This window comes from Elaeis guineensis, chromosome 2 (assembly GCF_000442705.2).
Source record: "Elaeis guineensis isolate ETL-2024a chromosome 2, EG11, whole genome shotgun sequence".
NCBI classification, from domain to species: Eukaryota; Viridiplantae; Streptophyta; class Magnoliopsida; order Arecales; family Arecaceae; genus Elaeis; species Elaeis guineensis.
This window is the reverse complement of record NC_025994.2, coordinates 7,503,514-7,522,520: the sequence shown is the minus strand read 5'-3', so window position 1 is coordinate 7,522,520 and position 19,007 is coordinate 7,503,514. Positions and strand designations below refer to the sequence as shown.

At 46.1% G+C, this 19,007-nt stretch overlaps 1 protein-coding gene across 1 annotated transcript; it reads left to right on the top strand.

The window, feature by feature from the left end:
- The first annotated feature begins 7,674 nt into the window (after positions 1–7,674).
- On the top strand, positions 7,675–11,662 carry LOC140855199 (ATP synthase subunit a-like). The gene is given in 4 exon segments (XM_073251076.1): positions 7,675–7,905; positions 10,736–11,078; positions 11,081–11,302; positions 11,305–11,662. Coding segments are annotated over 4 exon segments (1,050 nt in total). The 3' UTR covers positions 11,559–11,662.
- The last annotated feature ends 7,345 nt before the right edge of the window (positions 11,663–19,007 follow it).

Sequence of the window (19,007 nt, the reverse complement as noted above, 5' to 3'; positions counted from 1 at the left end):
AACTATTTTTCATTTTTTCTTTATCTTTCTCACTTGTAGGATATTAATTGAAACTTAATTTGGTGATCTACAAGTAGAGAGCAAATTGGTTTAGACTTGCTCATGTTGAACCTTTCAAGTACCTTTTCGATATATCTCTCTTGAGATAACCAAAATTTTTTACTTTTTTTGTCATGAATAATTCTCATGCCAAAAATTTATTTAGTTGGTCCCAAGTCTTTCCTGGAAAAGGATTTGCTCAACTCTTTTTTCAAGCTTTTAATTTTTCTAGCATCATGGCCAATAATCAGCATATCATCTATATAAAATAAGAAAATAATAAAGTCTTCATCAGAGAATTTCTTTATAAATACACAATAATCAGAAATAGTTTGTTATATCCATGATCCATCATGAAGGAATCAAATATTTTATAGTACTATCCAGGTGCCTACTTGAGTCCATACAAGCTCTTCTTTAATCTACATATAAGATGCTCTTTGCCTTTAACTATAAATCTCTTTGGCTACTCTATGTAAATTTCCTCCTCTAGGTCTCAATGGAGAAAAACAGCTTTCACATCAAGTTGTTCAATTTTTAAATTCATGCTTGTAGCTAAACCAAGAATAACTCGAATTGAAGATATCTTGATTACATATGAGAAAATTTCTTCAAAATCAATATTCTTTTTCTAATCAAATCCCTTTACAACCAATCATGCCTTATACCTTGGCTGTAAGCTCTTTTCTTCAGTCTTTAGTCTAGATATCCACTTATTTTTGAGTGCTCTCTTATTCTTAGGTACTTTTACCAACTCAAATATACAGTTCTCATGCAAGAATTTTATTTCCTCCTATATGGCTTTTAATCACTCTCTCTTTTATCCATGATTGATGGCCTCTTGATAGCATTCTGGTTTTCCTCCATCATTGATCATCACATACTCATGAAGAAAATATCTCTAGGAAGGATGATGCTCTCAAGTGAATCTTCTCAACTGAGACTCAACTGGTGGTTCTAGAGGGATTTGCTCAACATACTCATCTGGTATACCATTATCAGATATGGGCTCATCAACTACATTATCATCATCTTCCTATACATCTCCTCCATTATTATTATTCATTGTGATAGGAGGCACTAAACTCATATCAATATAATTTCTGGTGATAGATTTTGACTTCTCAATCTTTTCAAAATATTTAATAGTCTGATCTTCTAGAAACACATCTCTGCTTCTGATAATCTTTTTTATCAACTGGATCCTATAATCAATAATCAAACTCTTCATATGCATAATTCAGAAAAATACATTGTTTAGACTTTCCATCAAGCTTGAATCTCTCATCTTTAGGATGTGAATAAATGCCCTACAGTCAAAGATGCTCAAGTGATCATATAAAACATCTTTCCTAATCCATACTTTTTCTGGAACATCATCTTGAAGAGGAATTGAAGGAGAAAGATCGATCAAATCTACTATAGTTCTCATGACTTTATCCCAAAAAAAATTAGACAATTTAGCATGAAAAAGTATACACCAAATTTTTTATAAATAGTATGATTCATTCTCTCAGCAATCTCATTATGTCAAGGTATTTTGGAAACAGTTTTTTCAAACCTGATGCCATGATCTTAATAATTTTTTTTAATGAACCCCTATATTCACTACCATTATCTATTCAAATACACTTTAATTACCTTTTTATTTCTCTTTCAATACTAGTATGAAAATTCTTGAACACATCGAGCACCTGATCTTTTGATTTTAAAACAAAAGTTTATATTTTTTTATCATGATCATCAATAAAAGTAATAAAATATAAAGCACCATCAAGAGTTCTAGCATCCATAGTATAAACATCAATATGAATCAAATCCAAACTATGTGATCTTTTACATCGAGGGGATTTATGAAATGCAACTCTATACTGTTTACCAGTTAAACAATCAATACATATCTTTTGAGACGTACGTTTGATTCAAAGGAGTTTCTTTCTAGCAAGGATGTCAAATCTCTTCTCATTTATGTAACCAAGCCGTTTATGCCATAATTCAATGAAGAAATCTTCAGCTATATTCATCTCTATCTTACATAATTTTATCTACATCATGTAAAGTGTACTTGATTTCTTTCCTCTTATTATCAGTAGAGAATCTTTGATGAGCTTCTGTTTTTCTTCACCAAAGTAGCTGTGGTAATCTTTATCATCAAGTATTCCAGTGAAGATTAAGGGGAGACGAATATCTGAAATATATCTCACATTTTTCAGTAATAGTTGCCATCCAATATTGATTTTCAAGCAAACATCTTTCATGCCCACAATCTTAGTTACTCATCATTTTCTATCTTGAAACTATCAAAATCACCACTAGTGTAAGATATGAAGAAATCATGCCGAGAAGTAATATGAAGAGAGACACTAGAGTCAAAAGCCAAGTACAATCATGGAATATAAGGTTTACAAAATCATCATCATAAATAATGGTGACATCAATATTAGATACAACTACTGCTGTATCATTTTTTTCCTTCTTTTCTTCATCTCTCTCCCTCGATTACTCTCCTTTAAATCTTCTGCACTCCTTTTTCATATGCCCTGAGTTGCCATAATAAAAATATTTGATCTCTTTTTAAAATTTGGACTTTCTTTTTGACTTATCATGATTGTTAAGATTTTATAAATTTCTAATTTTACTCCTCTCACTTTTCTGTAATTAATATCTCTAACTATATAGTCACACCATGTTCTCTTCTTATAGTCTCTTCATTAAGTAGACCATCTTTTACCATTCCCAATGTCACCGCATCATTAGGAGTCAAATTTCTGAGTGATATAACTAGAGCTTTCCAACTGTTAGATAAAGAAAAGAGCAACAACAATACTTATAACTCATCATCTAGCATCATCTTCATAGCCGCCAATTGATTTACTGCATCCTAAAATCTACTCAAATGCTCGGTAATTGGACTTCCCTCATACTTCATATTCAAATCTTTTTGATCATGAATACTTTGTTATGTGTGGTCTTAAATTCGTAGAGGATCTTTGGTTTATTGCACAAATTATGAGCATTAGTTTTCATAGCAACATGTTAAAATATTATCATCTATCCATTGTCTGATTAATCCAACTGTCTTTCTATTTATTTTCTACCACTCTTGCTGAGTTTTCTCATTTGGTTCGGTGCTATCCTCAATGAGATCATATAAATCTTTGCAGAATAATAAATCTTCCATTCGAAGCTTCCAAATTGAATAATTAGAAGACATAAGTTTAACCATACTTCCACTGCAGGTTCTTCCATTTAATCAATACAAGAAAATTTAACCAACAATAATCTGACTTTGATACCACCATTAGAAAAACTGCAATACGGACAATAATATTGTAAACTTCTTTTCCTTCTTTGTATAATTAAATGGGATATCGTAAAGCAACAATAATCTCTACGATCTACTCAAATAATTAATAAGTAAAAATAATCCAATAACCCATAAAAGGGATACCATAATTTTGATGTGAATTTTCTACTATTTTGAAATAATAAAATTATTATAGATTTTCTCTACATCAATTAGAAGTTACACAAATATATCATCAAAAATAAATCTTGATTTTATGATAGAAATAATCATAACCAATAATGCGGATTTCAACCATAAACAGAAACAGAGGGCAGATCTCACCAAACATATAGATATTTGAAATAATTAATAAAATTTTTTTAAAAAAATTAAAATTATTTAATTTATAATTTTTGAAGTCAAAAATAATATAATAAAATTTTATCAAAATTAGGATAAGATTAACTATTCGATTACCTGACGAAATAGCTCTAAAATTCTTTTTTTCTTCTTCTTTCCTGATCCCGCTGCTTTCTTTTTCTGCACTCGCTTTCCGTGCCATGCTAGTTTTCGTGCCTCTGGTTTTCACGCACTTGTGCCTCCGATTTTCATGCACACTGCAAAAGATTACGTGAAGAACCTAGGACTTTTTAGCCATAAATGCCAACAAATACAATTCCTACCTGGACTTTTTTCCTTCCCTTGTATTTTATTTATTCTAAAGAATTATAATCCCACATGAGGAGGGACATCTAACAAATACATGTTACGCTATAACAAAAGCCTCCCCCAGAAAGTGCTCGTAGTCATGGTTGGTGTTGGGATATACCGACCGATCTCTTTACGCCGACTTACCCTCAGACCTATCCGATCGACGCCTGACTCTACCGATCGGACCGACCGACGGCCCCGACAATGACTGCCGGCAATGGCTTTCGACGATATCCGATCGAAGGTATGTCGGCCGAACAAACTCATACTGTTCCCGACCAGCCAAGCGGTCGAGCCCAAATCACCGACCCACTGTCGGGGATGGCAGCCAACGCCCGACTTCCGCTAGGCACCAGACCAGCCGTTGGTATCCCTAGGTCATCACCTGATGTCTCGGCAGCCGAATACCGACATATAGTCGGTCGGTCCACCCAAACATCGTACGATCGCTATGGGCAGTTGTCCTGTCAAGGACATACGGCATGGCCGCCCTGGGGTATTGTCCTGCCAAGAACATAGATTGATCCCAGTGACTTGGCAGCCCACGATGATTTGACAACTCCTCAATTGTCTACACCATTAATGATGGGACCATGCCACATTTTACTATAAAATGGGGCAAGGCAACAGTATTGGTAAGGCCTAAGTTCTAAGTTTCGAGAAGCGCCTCTAAGCTCTTGAACTCTCTTTCTCTCTCTCCCGCTGAGCCCCTGATTTTCCACTATTGCCTAGTCTCCTCTCTGACTTGACCGTTGGAGGATCTCCGCCAGAGGTATCTCCGGTCTGTGAAGACTTTTCTTGCAGGTGCGCGACACCGGCGATCGGACGACGGAGGGATTGGCCGCAACAGATTTGGCGCGCCAGGTAGAGGTACTCGACAGAGGTAAGCCAGCGAGCTCCACAGGGCTTGAAAAATCTCTCGAAATGATGAAAACCAGAGCTCAGCGATCGAGAGCTACCGAGCCGGCGAGGTGCTCTTCCCATCGGGAAGAGGCTCCTCCTTCACCGTCCATGGCGGAGCCCAGCTCTCCGCACCCGGAGGTAATCACGGAGGTGCAAATCATGACGATCGTGCGGGAAATGACCGTTTTGGCAGACGCGATCAAAAACCTCCAACAACAACCGACTCAGTTGCCGCAACCGTCGGCGGAACAACCGACGGCGCACCCTATGCCGTCCAGAAGCAGCCACTGACGTCCGCATCAACTTTCGTCTCCTCCTCAAGAGCAGCCGTCTCAGCACTCCCACCAAGAAGGGGCGAGGCAGCCATGGCGCGACACCCACCGGTCTCGGCATCCTTCTCCTTCCCAGCTGGAGCGGGCAAGGAAGGAGAAGCGACCGCAGATACCGTCCGCCTCACTCTCAAGTTCGTCGGGAGGTTCGACCCCTGGGGTTTCTCAACACCGACGGCTGGATGACTACGAATGTAAGTTTAAAGAAATCGACCGTCGGCTTGTCCAACTCCAGGCGGATGGTCAGAAGTCTTCGAATGACGTCGACTTCTGGACCACCCAACCTCTCTCCCGATTTATCCTCGATGAACCGATCCTAGTCGGTTCAAGATGCCTCACGTGGAGCTTTACGACGGCTCCACCGACCCAGTTGACCATCTGGAGAGCTACAAGGCTCTCATGACAATTCAGGAGGCAACCGATGCCCTCCTCTGCATCGGCTTCCCCGCCACGCTCCGTAAAGCTGCTAGGGCCTGGTACTCCGATCTCCGCTCGGAGAGTATCCATTCCTTCGGGCAGCTTGAGCATTCTTTCATGGCTCACTTCAGCACCAGCCGGAAGCCGCTGCGAACCTCGGACAGTCTTTTCTCCCTCAAATAGGGAGAAAACGAGACGCTCCGACACTTTGTGGCCCGATTCAACCAGCCATACTTAAGGTCCGAGACCTCAACGAAGACATGGCTATCTCAGCCATGAAGAGGGGGCTAAGGGGGTCCCGGTTCACATATTTCTTAGACAAGATCCTCCTTCGAACGTATGTCGAATTGCTGGAGCGCGCATACAAATACATGTGCACGGACGAAGGAGCTTCCGACCGACGCCTGACCGAAGGCGCGGGCCAAAAGGAGAAGCGAAAGAAAAATCTGACTGCTGCTGAACCCAACAGGCCCCTGATCGATAAACGGGTCTCGCCCCGATGACGGAGCCCAAGATTGCCCCGATGCCAGAGTCCGAGACCGATGCATTACAGGTATGACTCCTACACTTCTCTCTTTGCTCCTCGTGCGCAGATCCTGATGGAGATCGAAGGAGCGGAATACCTGCGATGGCCCTTGCCTCTGAAGGCAAAGAACCTCGATCGAAGAAGATACTATCGGTTCCATCGGGGCCACGGTCACACCACCGAGCAATGCATCCAACTCAAGGATGAGATAAAGGCCCTCATACGATGAGAGTATCTCAAAAAGTACCAAAGGGATCTGCCAGCTCTCCTTCCCGACCGACAACCCCAACCGACTGAAGAGGCAGTGAATAATCAACATACTGCTGGGGTCATCAACATGATCTCCAGACGATCGGATCGGAGGATGACTGCTGAAGAGGAGTCGACGAAGAGGCCGCGCCAGGATAATGTAATCTTCTTCACAGATGAGGATGTTCGGGGAATCCAAACTCCCCATGATGATGCTGTTGTTGTCTCAGCGACGATAGCGAACTATGATGTAAAAAAGATTCTTGTTGATAATGAAAGTTCCACTAATATTTTATTTTACTCAACCTTTTTTCGAATGCGACTGTCGACTGACCGACTCAAGAGAGTCTCTACGTCCCTAGTGGGTTTCGCCAGAGAAGCCATCACGGTGGAATGAGAAATTACTCTTCCCATGACAGCTAGGACCGAACCAAGACAGAGCACCATCCACATGACATTCACGATCGTCCAAGTACTTTCGGCCTATAATGCCATACTTGAAAAATCTGGACTAAACGTCCTCAGGGCGATAGTCTCGATGTACCACTTGCTGGTCCGATTTTCGACTAAAAATGAAGCCGGAGAAATGCGCGGGGATCAACAACTCGCCCAGCAGTGCTTCCAAATCTCTACTCAAAGCAATGAATCAAAGGACTCCCTGACGGTCGACAAGCTGGACCAACGGAAAGAGGAGGAGCAGGGTGAACTGGCTGAACAGCGATTTCCATCCCGATGACCAAGAATCCTGAACAAGTCATCTAGGTCGGGTTGCAGTTGTCCGACCCGGAGCGACGGCAGCTGATAGAGCTATTGAAAGCTAACACCGACGTATCTACTTGGTCGGCAGGGATATGTCTGGCATACCTCCGAAAATAATGACTCACCGACTCAACATCGCCCCTGCGTGAAGCGGTAAGACAGAAGAAATGGGCCTTCGCCCCCGAAAGACAGAAGGCCATCGATGAGGAAGTGGACAAACTACTCGAGGCAGGCTTCATCAGAGAAATCATGTATCCTAACTGGCTCGCAAATTCGTCATGGTGAAGAAAGCCAACGGGAAGTGGAGGATCTGTATCGACTACATTGACTTGAATCGGGTCTGCTCGAAGGATAGCTTCCCCTTGCCGAAGATCGACCAACTGGTGGATGCGACGTCCGGTTATCGACTGCTCAGCTTCATGGATGCCTTCGTCGGGTATAACCAGATCCGGATGGCACCCGAGGACGAAGAGCATACGACCTTCATGACCACCAAAGGCCTCTACTGCTACAAAGTGATACCCTTCGGTCTGAAGAATGTCGGGGCCACCTACCAACGCCTCGTCAATAAGGTCTTCAAAGATCAAATCGGGCGAAACATAGAGGTGTACGTGGACGACATACTGGGTCATACTCTGACCCCGATGAACCCTCTTGGCCCCCTAAATGTCCCTCACCACGAAGTGATTCAGCCTCAGTGAATGACATTTTGGTCGCGGTGATTCAGAATATTGTGGGGCGTCTTGAGGTTCTATTTTCGCAGATCCTTCGCGGACCAAATTCTGGCCATCACCAATCGGGTGATGGAGGATGTGATGGACCCCGGAGGAAAGACTCCAAGATGCCTTGGAGTTCTTGGACTCTCTTGATTAGGAAGAAAGATTGAATTCCTTATACAAAGTCATAAGGAAGGAAATCAAACACGTTGTTTGAGAAGGAGAAAAGGTAACTAGAGCCTGACAAAGAATAAGAAGAAAAGCTCTCCCTGGACTCTATGACGCTTTCTAAGCCTCACATAATTTGAATTTCTCAAAAAGTATCCTTTTGTATCATGTTTTCCCTTTTCTCCCATTTCAAATCCACTTGTCCGACTGTCCGAAAGAATGAATCTATAAATCAAGGTTTGTCGAATACACAACAAAGCGTTTGGGTCAAAGTCATGCCGCAGACGCTAAGGAGAGAGCAGCAGATCCCACAGGAGCAGAAACTATTCTGGCAGCAGATCTCTGATCCGTCCCATAGGACAACTCTGAAAGTCATGATGGAACGAGCTCCTAGCGAAACAACGGGGATTATATATAATCCTGGCAGAGGCTGGTCTGCTGCATATTCTTTTGGACCATGGTTACCTACGACTGCAAATAATACGCAAATACCAGGCAAGATAGCAAAAGTCGGGAAAGGTTCCTATTTAGTTCTATCTCCAGATAGAAAGATAGGATTGGCAGATGCGGAGAGAAGGAACTCGAGAATCAAAACATTTGGATTAGGCGAAGTGATTTTTCAGTCATATTTAAAAGATCTTCGTTTTGTTTTCATAACTTGCTTATTGATTGGATTCTCTCTTTGGTACTGCCATGTCACGGAAGAGCTCTTTATAAACCCAAGGGCTCTGGCTTCTCCAGATCTTGAGCTACTTGTTAGTGTCTCAAGGGATACCTTTATTGATAACATTTATAGTTTGCATCACGTACCAAGTCCTGCGAATGCGGTGAGGCACTCAATCAAACAGCAGGAGACTTGCTCGCACCGAAGGAAGACTTTGATCCATTAGGACTAAACAGTAACCACGCAAAAGTCAAAGCAGTAGCCATTTATTTAGCATCACTCGTTCTTAGCTTAGCACTCGCAGAATCAGTCTCCCATAATGGAATATTAGTTTAGAAAAGAAAGAACAAAAAGAGAGATGATAGCCACAAAGTGAACACTTTCAGAATGTTGGTATATTTATACTAACGCTCCTACAATTGCTTCAGCGAGACTTCTTTATTATTTCATAAGGAGTCCACCTTTTTCGTAAAGCATTATTAATTAATATGTTGTTATATAGGCTATGTGGATCTAGTAATTGTTGTTTCCGGAGGGAGAATTTCTATAGTCTAGTTATTTAACTAAATAGTATGAAATCATAGAAAAAATAAGAACCTAACAGAACTTTGAAAAAGTATACCATTTATCCGACTACCAATTCCCATATCTGTGCTTCGGTCTACAGGTGGACGTTCGCTCTGCCCCTCACTTCACTCACCAACAAGAGCGGTCACGAGAGCAGCGCTGACTCTTGCAGCGCCCTAAGAAGGCTTATTCCTACAAAGACCGTATTCAATTCGCTAAAGAAGGAAAGCTCAATCCCAACTGTCGAAAGATCTACGTGCGGATAAGTGGCAAAGAATAGATATCGATTACCAGCTTGCCAGCCTACCCCTAGACCGCTTATTCCTATAAGAGAAATTCTCCTAATCTACTCTACTTCTTCAGCGAGCTTGGGATTGGCGACTGGGTGTAGGTACTAAAGCTTTTGGGTCAAAGACTTCGTTCTTTACGTCTAAAATATCTTTTCGAAAGTGTCTTTCATTTTTTCCTTAAATCAAAACCAAAAAAATCCCATTCATTTCAGGCCCAATCCGGCCAGCCATTTAAACCGTATCTATGCCCGAAGGGAAAAAGTCCAGCGAAGCTGATGGCAGCTTACAGAGAAAGAATAATTATTAATGCGGCATCTAGATGTATTGTTCGTTCTTGGCTTCTGCATGAATTTACTCACGACTCCAACAACATAGGCAATGTCGGGTCGTGTGATGGTTATATACACGTTAGTTACTCCCAACCATGCTGCTGAACTAAGACAATCTTCAATGAACTCACCGTCCTCTGAAGTGAGTCTATGCCTCTGTTCTATAGGAGACTCACAAGGCGGCCTACAATGTTGAGACATGTATTTGTTTGAAAAATATTTTTTATGTTTAGGGATTTATATATATATATATATTGTTCCATTGTATACTTGTCGTACTGTCAATAGAGTACGTTTTTTTTTACCCTTAAGATCCCTCTTTTTGGTAAGTAATGAATCTTCTCCCTCTGAACTCTATTTTTTCTTCACAGGGTATCAGAGCGATGATCGAACCCGGCCAGAATTATCTGCCGGATTGTTTCATCTTATCATCGGAAAGCTGGTGGTCCTTCTCCCTAACCCTAATCGGGTCTTTCTCTCTCACAGCTCTCTCTCTGTCTCGCGTGCAGCTCGTCGTCAATCCGTCTCTCGCTCTCGCGCACTCGCAGTCCGATGGTAGCCCATCAGCATTCCTCGCAGACTGGTCTACTGTTGAGTGAGAACCAATGCGTTGAATCTCTTTTGCACTTTGATATGAAAATATTATAGTACAAGTTGGATTGGATTTGACAACTACACTAAACCTATTGCTCGTCCCTTAGTGACTCCTTTCGTAAACTTCAATCGTCTGAGCTCGTTTCGTAAACAAAACTCGCTTCTTTCTGGCGACACTCTTCTAGCGACTAGCTTCTCCAGTGGGTGGCTTGGTAAGCAAGCTACCTTCAGCATCGGTCAAATCCCTTAATAGGTCGGAATGGTGGGGAAGGGGGCCCTCCCTACTTCAATGGAAAAGGGGGAATCGCCGTTTCACAGCCGCCCCTACTCTCGGTTTGGTCCTACTTTTGATTTTTTTTGTTACGAAAAAGGGAGGGGGAAAGTCAGTGCCAAATGCTTGGCAATCCTTGGTAGAGCTTATTCATGATTTCGTGCCGAACCCGATAAACGAACAAATAGGTGGTCTTTCCGAAAATGTTAAACAAAAGTTTTTCCCTCGCATCTCGATCACTTTTACTTTTTCGTTATTTGTAATCCCCAGGGTATGATACCCTTTAGCTTCACAGTGACAAGTCATTTTCTCATTACTTTGGCTCTCTCATTTTCGATTTTTATAGGCATTACGATCGTTGGATTTCAAAGACATGGGCTTCATTCTTTTAGCTTCTCATTACCTGCAGGAGTCCCACTACCGTTAGCACCTTTTTTAGTACTTCTTGAGCTAATCCCTTATTGTTTTCGTGCATTAAGCTCAGAATACGTTTATTTGCTAATATGATGGCCGGTCATAGTTCAGTAAAGATTTTAAGTGGGTCTGCTTGGACTATGCTATTTTTTAATAACATTTTTTATTTAATAAGAGATCCTGGTCCTTTATTTATAGTTCTAGCATTAATCGGTCCGAAATTAGGTGTAGCTATATCACAAGCTCATGTTTCTACGATCTCAATCTGTATTTACTTGAATGATGCTACAAATCTCCATCAAAATGAGTTATTTCATAATTGAATAAAAATGAGGAGCCGAAGATGTCAGAGTCTGGGTGTGGGCCCGCTTACTAATACTTATTAATAGGGTTCCGAATGAGAAAGATCAAAAAGTGCTTCGTTTCGTTGGTAAATTAGAGGTGTCACTTAGGGTGAAAACTCTAAGTTTTAGGCTTAACTCGACCACGACTGTACAGGACGGCGGACATTGATACCTGAGGTCTGTTGGCATGCCCTTGCCTACGGGCTGGGAGACAGAAACTACAGGGTCGCTTGTTGATCCTCCCTACCTAATAAAGGATGGTGAAGAGCGCACAGGCTTCAGATCATGCCCAAGACTTGGAAGAAACCTTTCGCACTCTTCGACGACATCGGATGAAGCTAAATCTGACTAAGTGTGCCTTAGGGGTAGCTTCGGAGAAGTTTCTCAGATTTCTCATTTTTCAACGCGGAATCGAGGCCAACCCCGAGAAGATAAAGACGATCATCGACATGCGGCATCCGAACACCAAAAAAGAGGTGCAGCAGCTCAATGGAAAGATCATTGCGCTCAGCCGATTCATCTTTCATCGGCTGAGAGATGCCTCCCGTTCTTCAAAACCCTGAGGCAGGCAAAGGACTTCTCTTGGCCGAATGAGTGCCGGCAAGCCTTTGAGGATTTAAAGAAGTACCTGACTTCTCCGCCCCTGCTTGCAAAGCTGGAGGTCGGAGAAATATTGTACCTTTATTTGGCCACCACCCCGGAGGCTGTTAGTTCGATGCTCGTTCAGGAGAACGAGAGCCAAACTCACCAGTCCATATATTACACCAGCAAAGTGCTCCGCGGGATTGAAACTCGGTACACGAGGGCGGAGAAGATGATATTTGCCTTGGTCATATCCACGCAATTACTCCATCCGTATTTCCAAGCACACGCCATCGTGGTCCTCACCAACTAGCCCTTGAGGGCGATCCTCCACCACCCCGATACATCGGGACGACTGGCGAAACGGGCGGTGAGGTGAAGCGAGTTTGACATCCAGTATCAACCATGACCTGCTTTGAAAGCCCAAGTCCTGGCCGACTTTATTGCGGAATGCCCGATAACCGACCAAATATCGGAAGATGGGAGTTCCAAAGAAGTTGCGGCCTCTGAGTTTGACCCCGGGTCAACCTGGGTGTTACATATAGATGGAGCTTCCAATGCCCAAGGGAGCGGGGCTGGGTTCCTGCTCACCAACTCGGAGGGAGTGGTTATCGAGTACGTCCTCCAATTCAACTTCAAAGCTTCCAATAATCAAGCTGAGTATAAAGCACTTCTCGCCAGCTTGAGAGTGGTGAAGGAGCTCGGGATCGACAACCTCAGAGTCTTCTCCGACTCCCAACTGATTGTGGGGCAAGTCAAAGGCGAATTTGAAGCGCGGGACCCAACCATGGCAAAATATTTTCAGAAGGTGAGAGATCTCGTGGCACACCTCAAGTATTTCGAGATCTCCCATATTTTCAGGTCAGAGAATGCTCGGGCCGACGCACTCTCCAGGCTTGCGACATCTGTCTACGACATTTTGGACCGGACACTTATGGAGAGTCTCGAGCAACTGAGCATCGATGGGGCTAAGGAGATACTACAACTGACGACCGAGCCAAGCTGGATGGACCCAATCGTTCAGTACCTGACTGACGGAACCAGCCCCAAAGATTCTGTGGAACCCAAGCGACTCTGATGGATGGCCTCCCAGTATGTAATGATGGATGGGCGACTCTACAAAAGGTCGTTCTCCCTTCCCTTGCTACGGTGCCTGGGACCGACGGATGCAGACTACACACTCAGAGAGGTGCATGAAGGGATCTGCGGGAGTCACTTGGGGGGCAAATCCTTGGCCTACAAAGTCCTGTGGTAATGTTACTACTGGCCCACCATAAGGAAAGACGTGGCTGACTTGGTTCGGAGGTGTGAGCCGTGTCAGAAGTACATCAACTTACAACACCGGCCCACCAACCAACTGACTGTCATTGTCGCCCCATGGCCCTTCGCCCAATGGAGGGTCGATATACTCGGCCCTTTCCCTCCGACGTCTGGCCAAAGGAAGTTTATAGTTGTCGCGATCGACTACTTCACCAAGTGGGTGGAGGCCGAACCTCTGACGTAAATTATCGAGCGTAAGATGGAAGACTTTATCCAGAAGTCCATCATCTTTAGGTTTGGACTACCGCACACCATCATCACCGACAATGGGTGACAGTTCGACAACAATGATTTCAGAAAGTTTTGTGCGAGATTTCATATCACGCACAGGCTGACCTCGGTCGGCCATCCACAGTCCAACGGAGAAGTTAAAGTAACCAACCGAACCATTCTGCATGGGTTGAAGACTCAACTGAATGAAGCCAGAGGCTTCTGGGTCAAAGAATTGCATTCGATCCTGTGGGCATACCGAACGACACCCCGGGCCCCAACTAGAGAATCTCCTTTCAACCTGACCTATGGGACGGAGGCAATAATCCCACTAGAGATCGGGCTACCAATGATTAGAGTTGAGCAATACTGTGAACCGGGCAACTCCGAGTGTCGGAGAGCTGACTGGGACCTCCTGCCCGAGCTCTGATGCGAGGCTCAACTCCGCATGGCTTCCTACCGACAAAGAGTGGCCCGATACTACAATGCTAAAGTTAGGCCAAAATCTTTCAGACCCGGAGACCTGGTTTTGAGGAAGGCGGAAGTCTCAAAGCCTCAGGATCAAGAGAAATTGTCCCCAAACTGGGAAGGACCCTACAAGATTGCAGACACCTGTAGGCCGGGCGCCTACCGACTTGAAACCCTGGAAGGGATGGCCATTCTCCAGATCTGAAATGCTGACAACCTAAAATTGTACTATCAATGAACTCTGTATGCCCTTCTTGCTGGAATATAATACAATTTTAAAACTCCAGAGTCTATAAAGTTTGGCTCTCTGCCGAAGGTCTGCCTTGTCAGAAGTATGAGCCTCAACATTCCGACTTGGTCCCAACGTCTCGTTGGGAACCCACGACTCGATCGCCGAATCTATGTCGAGCCTATGGCTCGATCGCCGAACCAACGGCCTTCGCCTCTAAAGGCAAAGGGCTTCGACCAACGCGGCTGGCTAACTTGCCGACTTAGCTTCGACTAAGAAGGGTAAAATGTCAAGACAATCGCGATGTACCCGCCTGACCAAGGTCTGGGCAATGGGTATTCAACTTACGACAAACCGACTCGGTTACGACCGATCGAAGGATATTCGGCTTGCCACTATTTATCATTCACCGTGACGTACCCATCCGATCAAGGTCCGGGCAATGGGTATTCGACTTACGACAAACTGACTTGGTCACGACCGGTCGAAGGATATTCAGCTTGCCACCATTTATCATACGTCCCGACGTGCATGTCTGACTAAGGGCCAGACAACGGATATTCGACTTGTCATCGTTATCCTATCCAACGAGCTACATTCGATGATTGACTGACACTCGGCCTGACGTACATGCCCGACCAAGATCCGGGCGGCAGACACTCGACCTACAATCGGTACGACTCTCGACCATTGGATCCTATGCTATCTGTATGACGGTCGGGATGTCAGCCTGCGATCGGGGCTTGCGCTGTCCTTCGCATGGTGCATGCTATTGACTACCTTGATCGGCTACGCTAAAACCCTACCGAGCGTCCTAGTGAGATATGTCGGAGCTACAACCTATGCACTCGGAAATGGCTCAGACGATCAAACACATTCAACCACACACGAGAAAATGTGTGAAAAGTCTTTGATTTTGCTAAGTTAAAATGACTTAAAAAATTGGATCGAAGCCCGATTACAAAATTGGGTCGAAGCTCGATTACAAAATTGGGATGAAGCCCGATTATAGATATCAAAGACTAAACAGGAAAAAAAATACAAAGATAATGGGCAGATACTCTGACTATTCGTCAGAGTCGACTTCTTGCACCGGGTGGAGCTCGGGAGCAACCGACGTGCCCGCTCGGGTCGGGGAGGGACTGGAGGTTGGAGCCGCCTCATCCTCGGCAACTCATTCCGTCGGTAGTGGGTCGGCCTCTTCCTCGATGGCTTGGTCCTCCGACCTTGGAGGGACGATGCCGCTCAAGTCAAGCTCCTGGTGCAGACTCTGAATCGCATCCTGAGCATCCTCGTACCCCACCCGATAGGAGGCGAAGCCGCTCTCGAGGAGCTCCTCCCGGTACTCGTCCGAGCCATGGAAGTCCTCCACCGCCTGACTCAGCGCCTCCTTGGCCGACTCCACCTCCGCCTTTGCTATGTCGGCGTCGGCTTGGGCAGAGGACAAGTTCTCCTCGGCCTTGGCCAGGTTCTCCAGGCTAACGTGAAGCTGTTCGCACTCGGCCTCGAGCTCCCTGACGCAGCCGTCCCGCTCCCACCGCAGTCGGTGAATGGAGCGGGTCTTGCGCTGGATCTGCTCGTGGGCCTACTGAAGCTCGGCCTCCGAGGTGGCTAGGCCATTGCTAAGTCGGGTGATCTCCTCCTCGAGCCTAGCCTCATGGTCGACCGACAACTTCAGCTGGTCGACCAGCGTTGCCTTCTCAGCCTCGGCAATCTCGGCCCTTTTCTTCTAGGCCGCTCAGAAGTCGTCGAACCTCCGATACCCGGCCTCCAGCTCAGACATATTGTAGATTAGCTGCAGGTAGAAGACCGGTTGTCAGAAAACTAAACTGATAGAAATGAAGAGGAAAGAGGAAGAAGAGGAGCTCACCTGGATCATAGTCGGGTAAAAAGAAGAAAGCATGTCGGTCACCAGCCGACTCTTCATGATCTCCCGGTCGGTCGGAAGAATGGTTGCCTGGCACAACCTCCTGGCCAAATCATGGTTGGCCAGGGCCGACGCTTCTTCGGAAGTTGAACGTCGGATGACGTGGCACGGCCGGCCGACCTTGTGTCGTCGCCCGACGCCATTGGAGCCTTCCCTCGTTCGGTCACCCAGGCCCGAAAATCAGAGAGAGACAGGAAGCTCAAGCTCGACTGGGTCCCTCCCAAGGCCGCGACGCCCGCCGCCGTAGGTCGTTCGGGCTCACGTGCTTTGGCCCGAACCTCTTCTGTGGGTGGGGGAGCCGATGCTCCTTCGGCCGCCCCCTCAGCCGCCCCTTCCTTGGACGGAGCTTCGGGTGGCACCGTCGGTGCCGACAGGATAATGATTGGCTCGTAACTCGATGCACGTTTGGTGTCGGACTGCGCTGTCACCGTCGCAATGTCGGTCAGCGATGCTATCTGAGGCCTCTTGGGAGGCTGCGAAGGTCCGCCCCGGGCACCGGTCTCTTCCTCGCCGCATGTTGCAAAATATCGGCATCGGCCAGTCTCACTCTCGGCGGTATCCCTGCAATTTCAACAAAGGGTCACCACAAGTCCAAAGACGGGTGAAAAAGATAAAGGACGACCGACAGACCGAGATGTACCTAAATGGGAAACCGAACTTAGGTCGGTGTCGTACAGAGCTTGTTTGATGACGAGCTCCCTCTGCTTCGGCACTGACACATCCTTCAGTCGGTGAAAGTCCTCTCGATCTCTATCCTCCACCCGACTGTTTTTGTTCGGCTGAGTCCGAGGGTCACCCCAACGGGAAGGAAACCCCCAAGGTAATGGAGAGGAAGCAAAGAAAAATTGGTTCTTCCACCCATGGATCGACGATGGAAGATCGATGATGAACGAAAGACCCTTCCGAAGATTGAAGAACCACCACCCTCGGGCTTTCGAATGGGGTCGGAGGATGAAGAACATCCGGAAGAAAGAAATACGAGGAAAGATCGGTAAAAGCCGACACAGCAATGCAAAACTGATTATCAATCGGACTGAGTTCGACGCCAGCTGTGCTGGATAAAGCCCGTAGTAATCTAAGACGTTCCGGATGAACTCCAAATCGAAAAATGAAGACCTGCCCGAAGGTCCTCGACATAAAAGGCCACCTGGCCCGGAGGCGGGTTGTTAACTCGACCCTCAGCCCCAGGGGCGAAGAGCAACCACCACCCTCGGGCTTTCGGATGGGGTCGGAGGACGAAGAACATCTGGAAGAGAGAAATACGAGGAAAGATCGGTAAAAGCCGACACAGCAATGCAAAACTGATTATCAACCAGACTGAGTTCGACGCCAGCTGCGCCGGATAAAGCCCGTAGTAATCTAAGACATTCCGGATGAACTTCGAAATTGAAAAATGAAGACCTGCCCGAAGGTCCTCGACATAAAAGGCCACCTGGCCCGGAGGCGGGTTGTTAACTCGACCCTCAGCCCCAGGGGCAAGAGCTCGAACTGCTCCGGGATACTGTACTGCTCCCTGAGCCGTTCGACATTTACCTCCGAAAGTGAAGAAACCTCCACCTCCAGGATCGATCAAAAATCATCGGTCGGGTTTTCTGACTGACTTCCTCAAGGAGAGGTTCTAGCCATGACGCTAGCCCCAGAAAGGAGAACAAAAAGAAAATGGCAAAGGAGGAAGGGTGCAGGAAGATAAGAACAGGCAAAACTTCGAGAAGAGCTTTCAAAGGGAGAGCACAAAGACAACTACCTGGGATTGGGGGATAACTCGACAGAGCCTCAGCGTCAGAAGCAGATTTGCAGCAAAAATGAAGTCTTGGATGTAAGTGGCCGCATATATATAAGGTCCTTCAACGATCGGGATGAAAGCGCGTCGGACGAGGGCTTCCCGGATGCCGACACGTGGCAGTGCCTGGGCCCTTCCTCGATCTGACGGTTCGACGCACCTGCTCCCAGATCGAGCCACGTTGCCTCCATCCGCATGAATAGTTCCGACCCAATAGCTCCCTGACACATGGCGGAAAAGCTGCGTCTCGGGATTCATTAACCGACGGCGGTTCATGTTCCCAAGGAGATGACAGTTCATGTTCCCAAGGAGACGGCGGCTCATGTTCCCAAGGAGATGGTGGTTCGCATTCCCGATGGAACGTCTGACATCAGATCGTTCGTGGGTGCAGTCGTCAGAGTCGGAGCATGACGTCATGGAAAACCACTCCTTTCGCCTGAAGCCATCGCCCATGTGAAAACACTGGCCAACGCGACATCCGACTCAGGAGTGGGGGGGCAACTGTTGGGATATACCGACCGACCCCTCTACGCCGACTTACCCTCGGACCATCCGACCAACACCCGACTCTACCGACCGGACCGACCGACGGCCCCGACAATGACTGCCAGCAATAGCTTTCGACGATATCCGACTGAAGGTATGTCGGCCGAACAGACTCATACTGTTTTCGACCGGCCAAGCGGCCGAGCCCAAATCACCGACCCACTATCGGGGGTGGCAGCCGACGCCCGACTTCCGCTAGGCACCAGACCAGCCGATGGTGTCCTTAGGTCATCACCCGACGTCTCGACAGTCGAATACCGACATATAGTCGGCTGGCCCATCCAAACGCCGTACGACCGCTATGGGCAGTTGTCCTGTCAAGGACGTGCGGCATGACCTCCTGGGGCATTGTCCTGCCAAGGACAT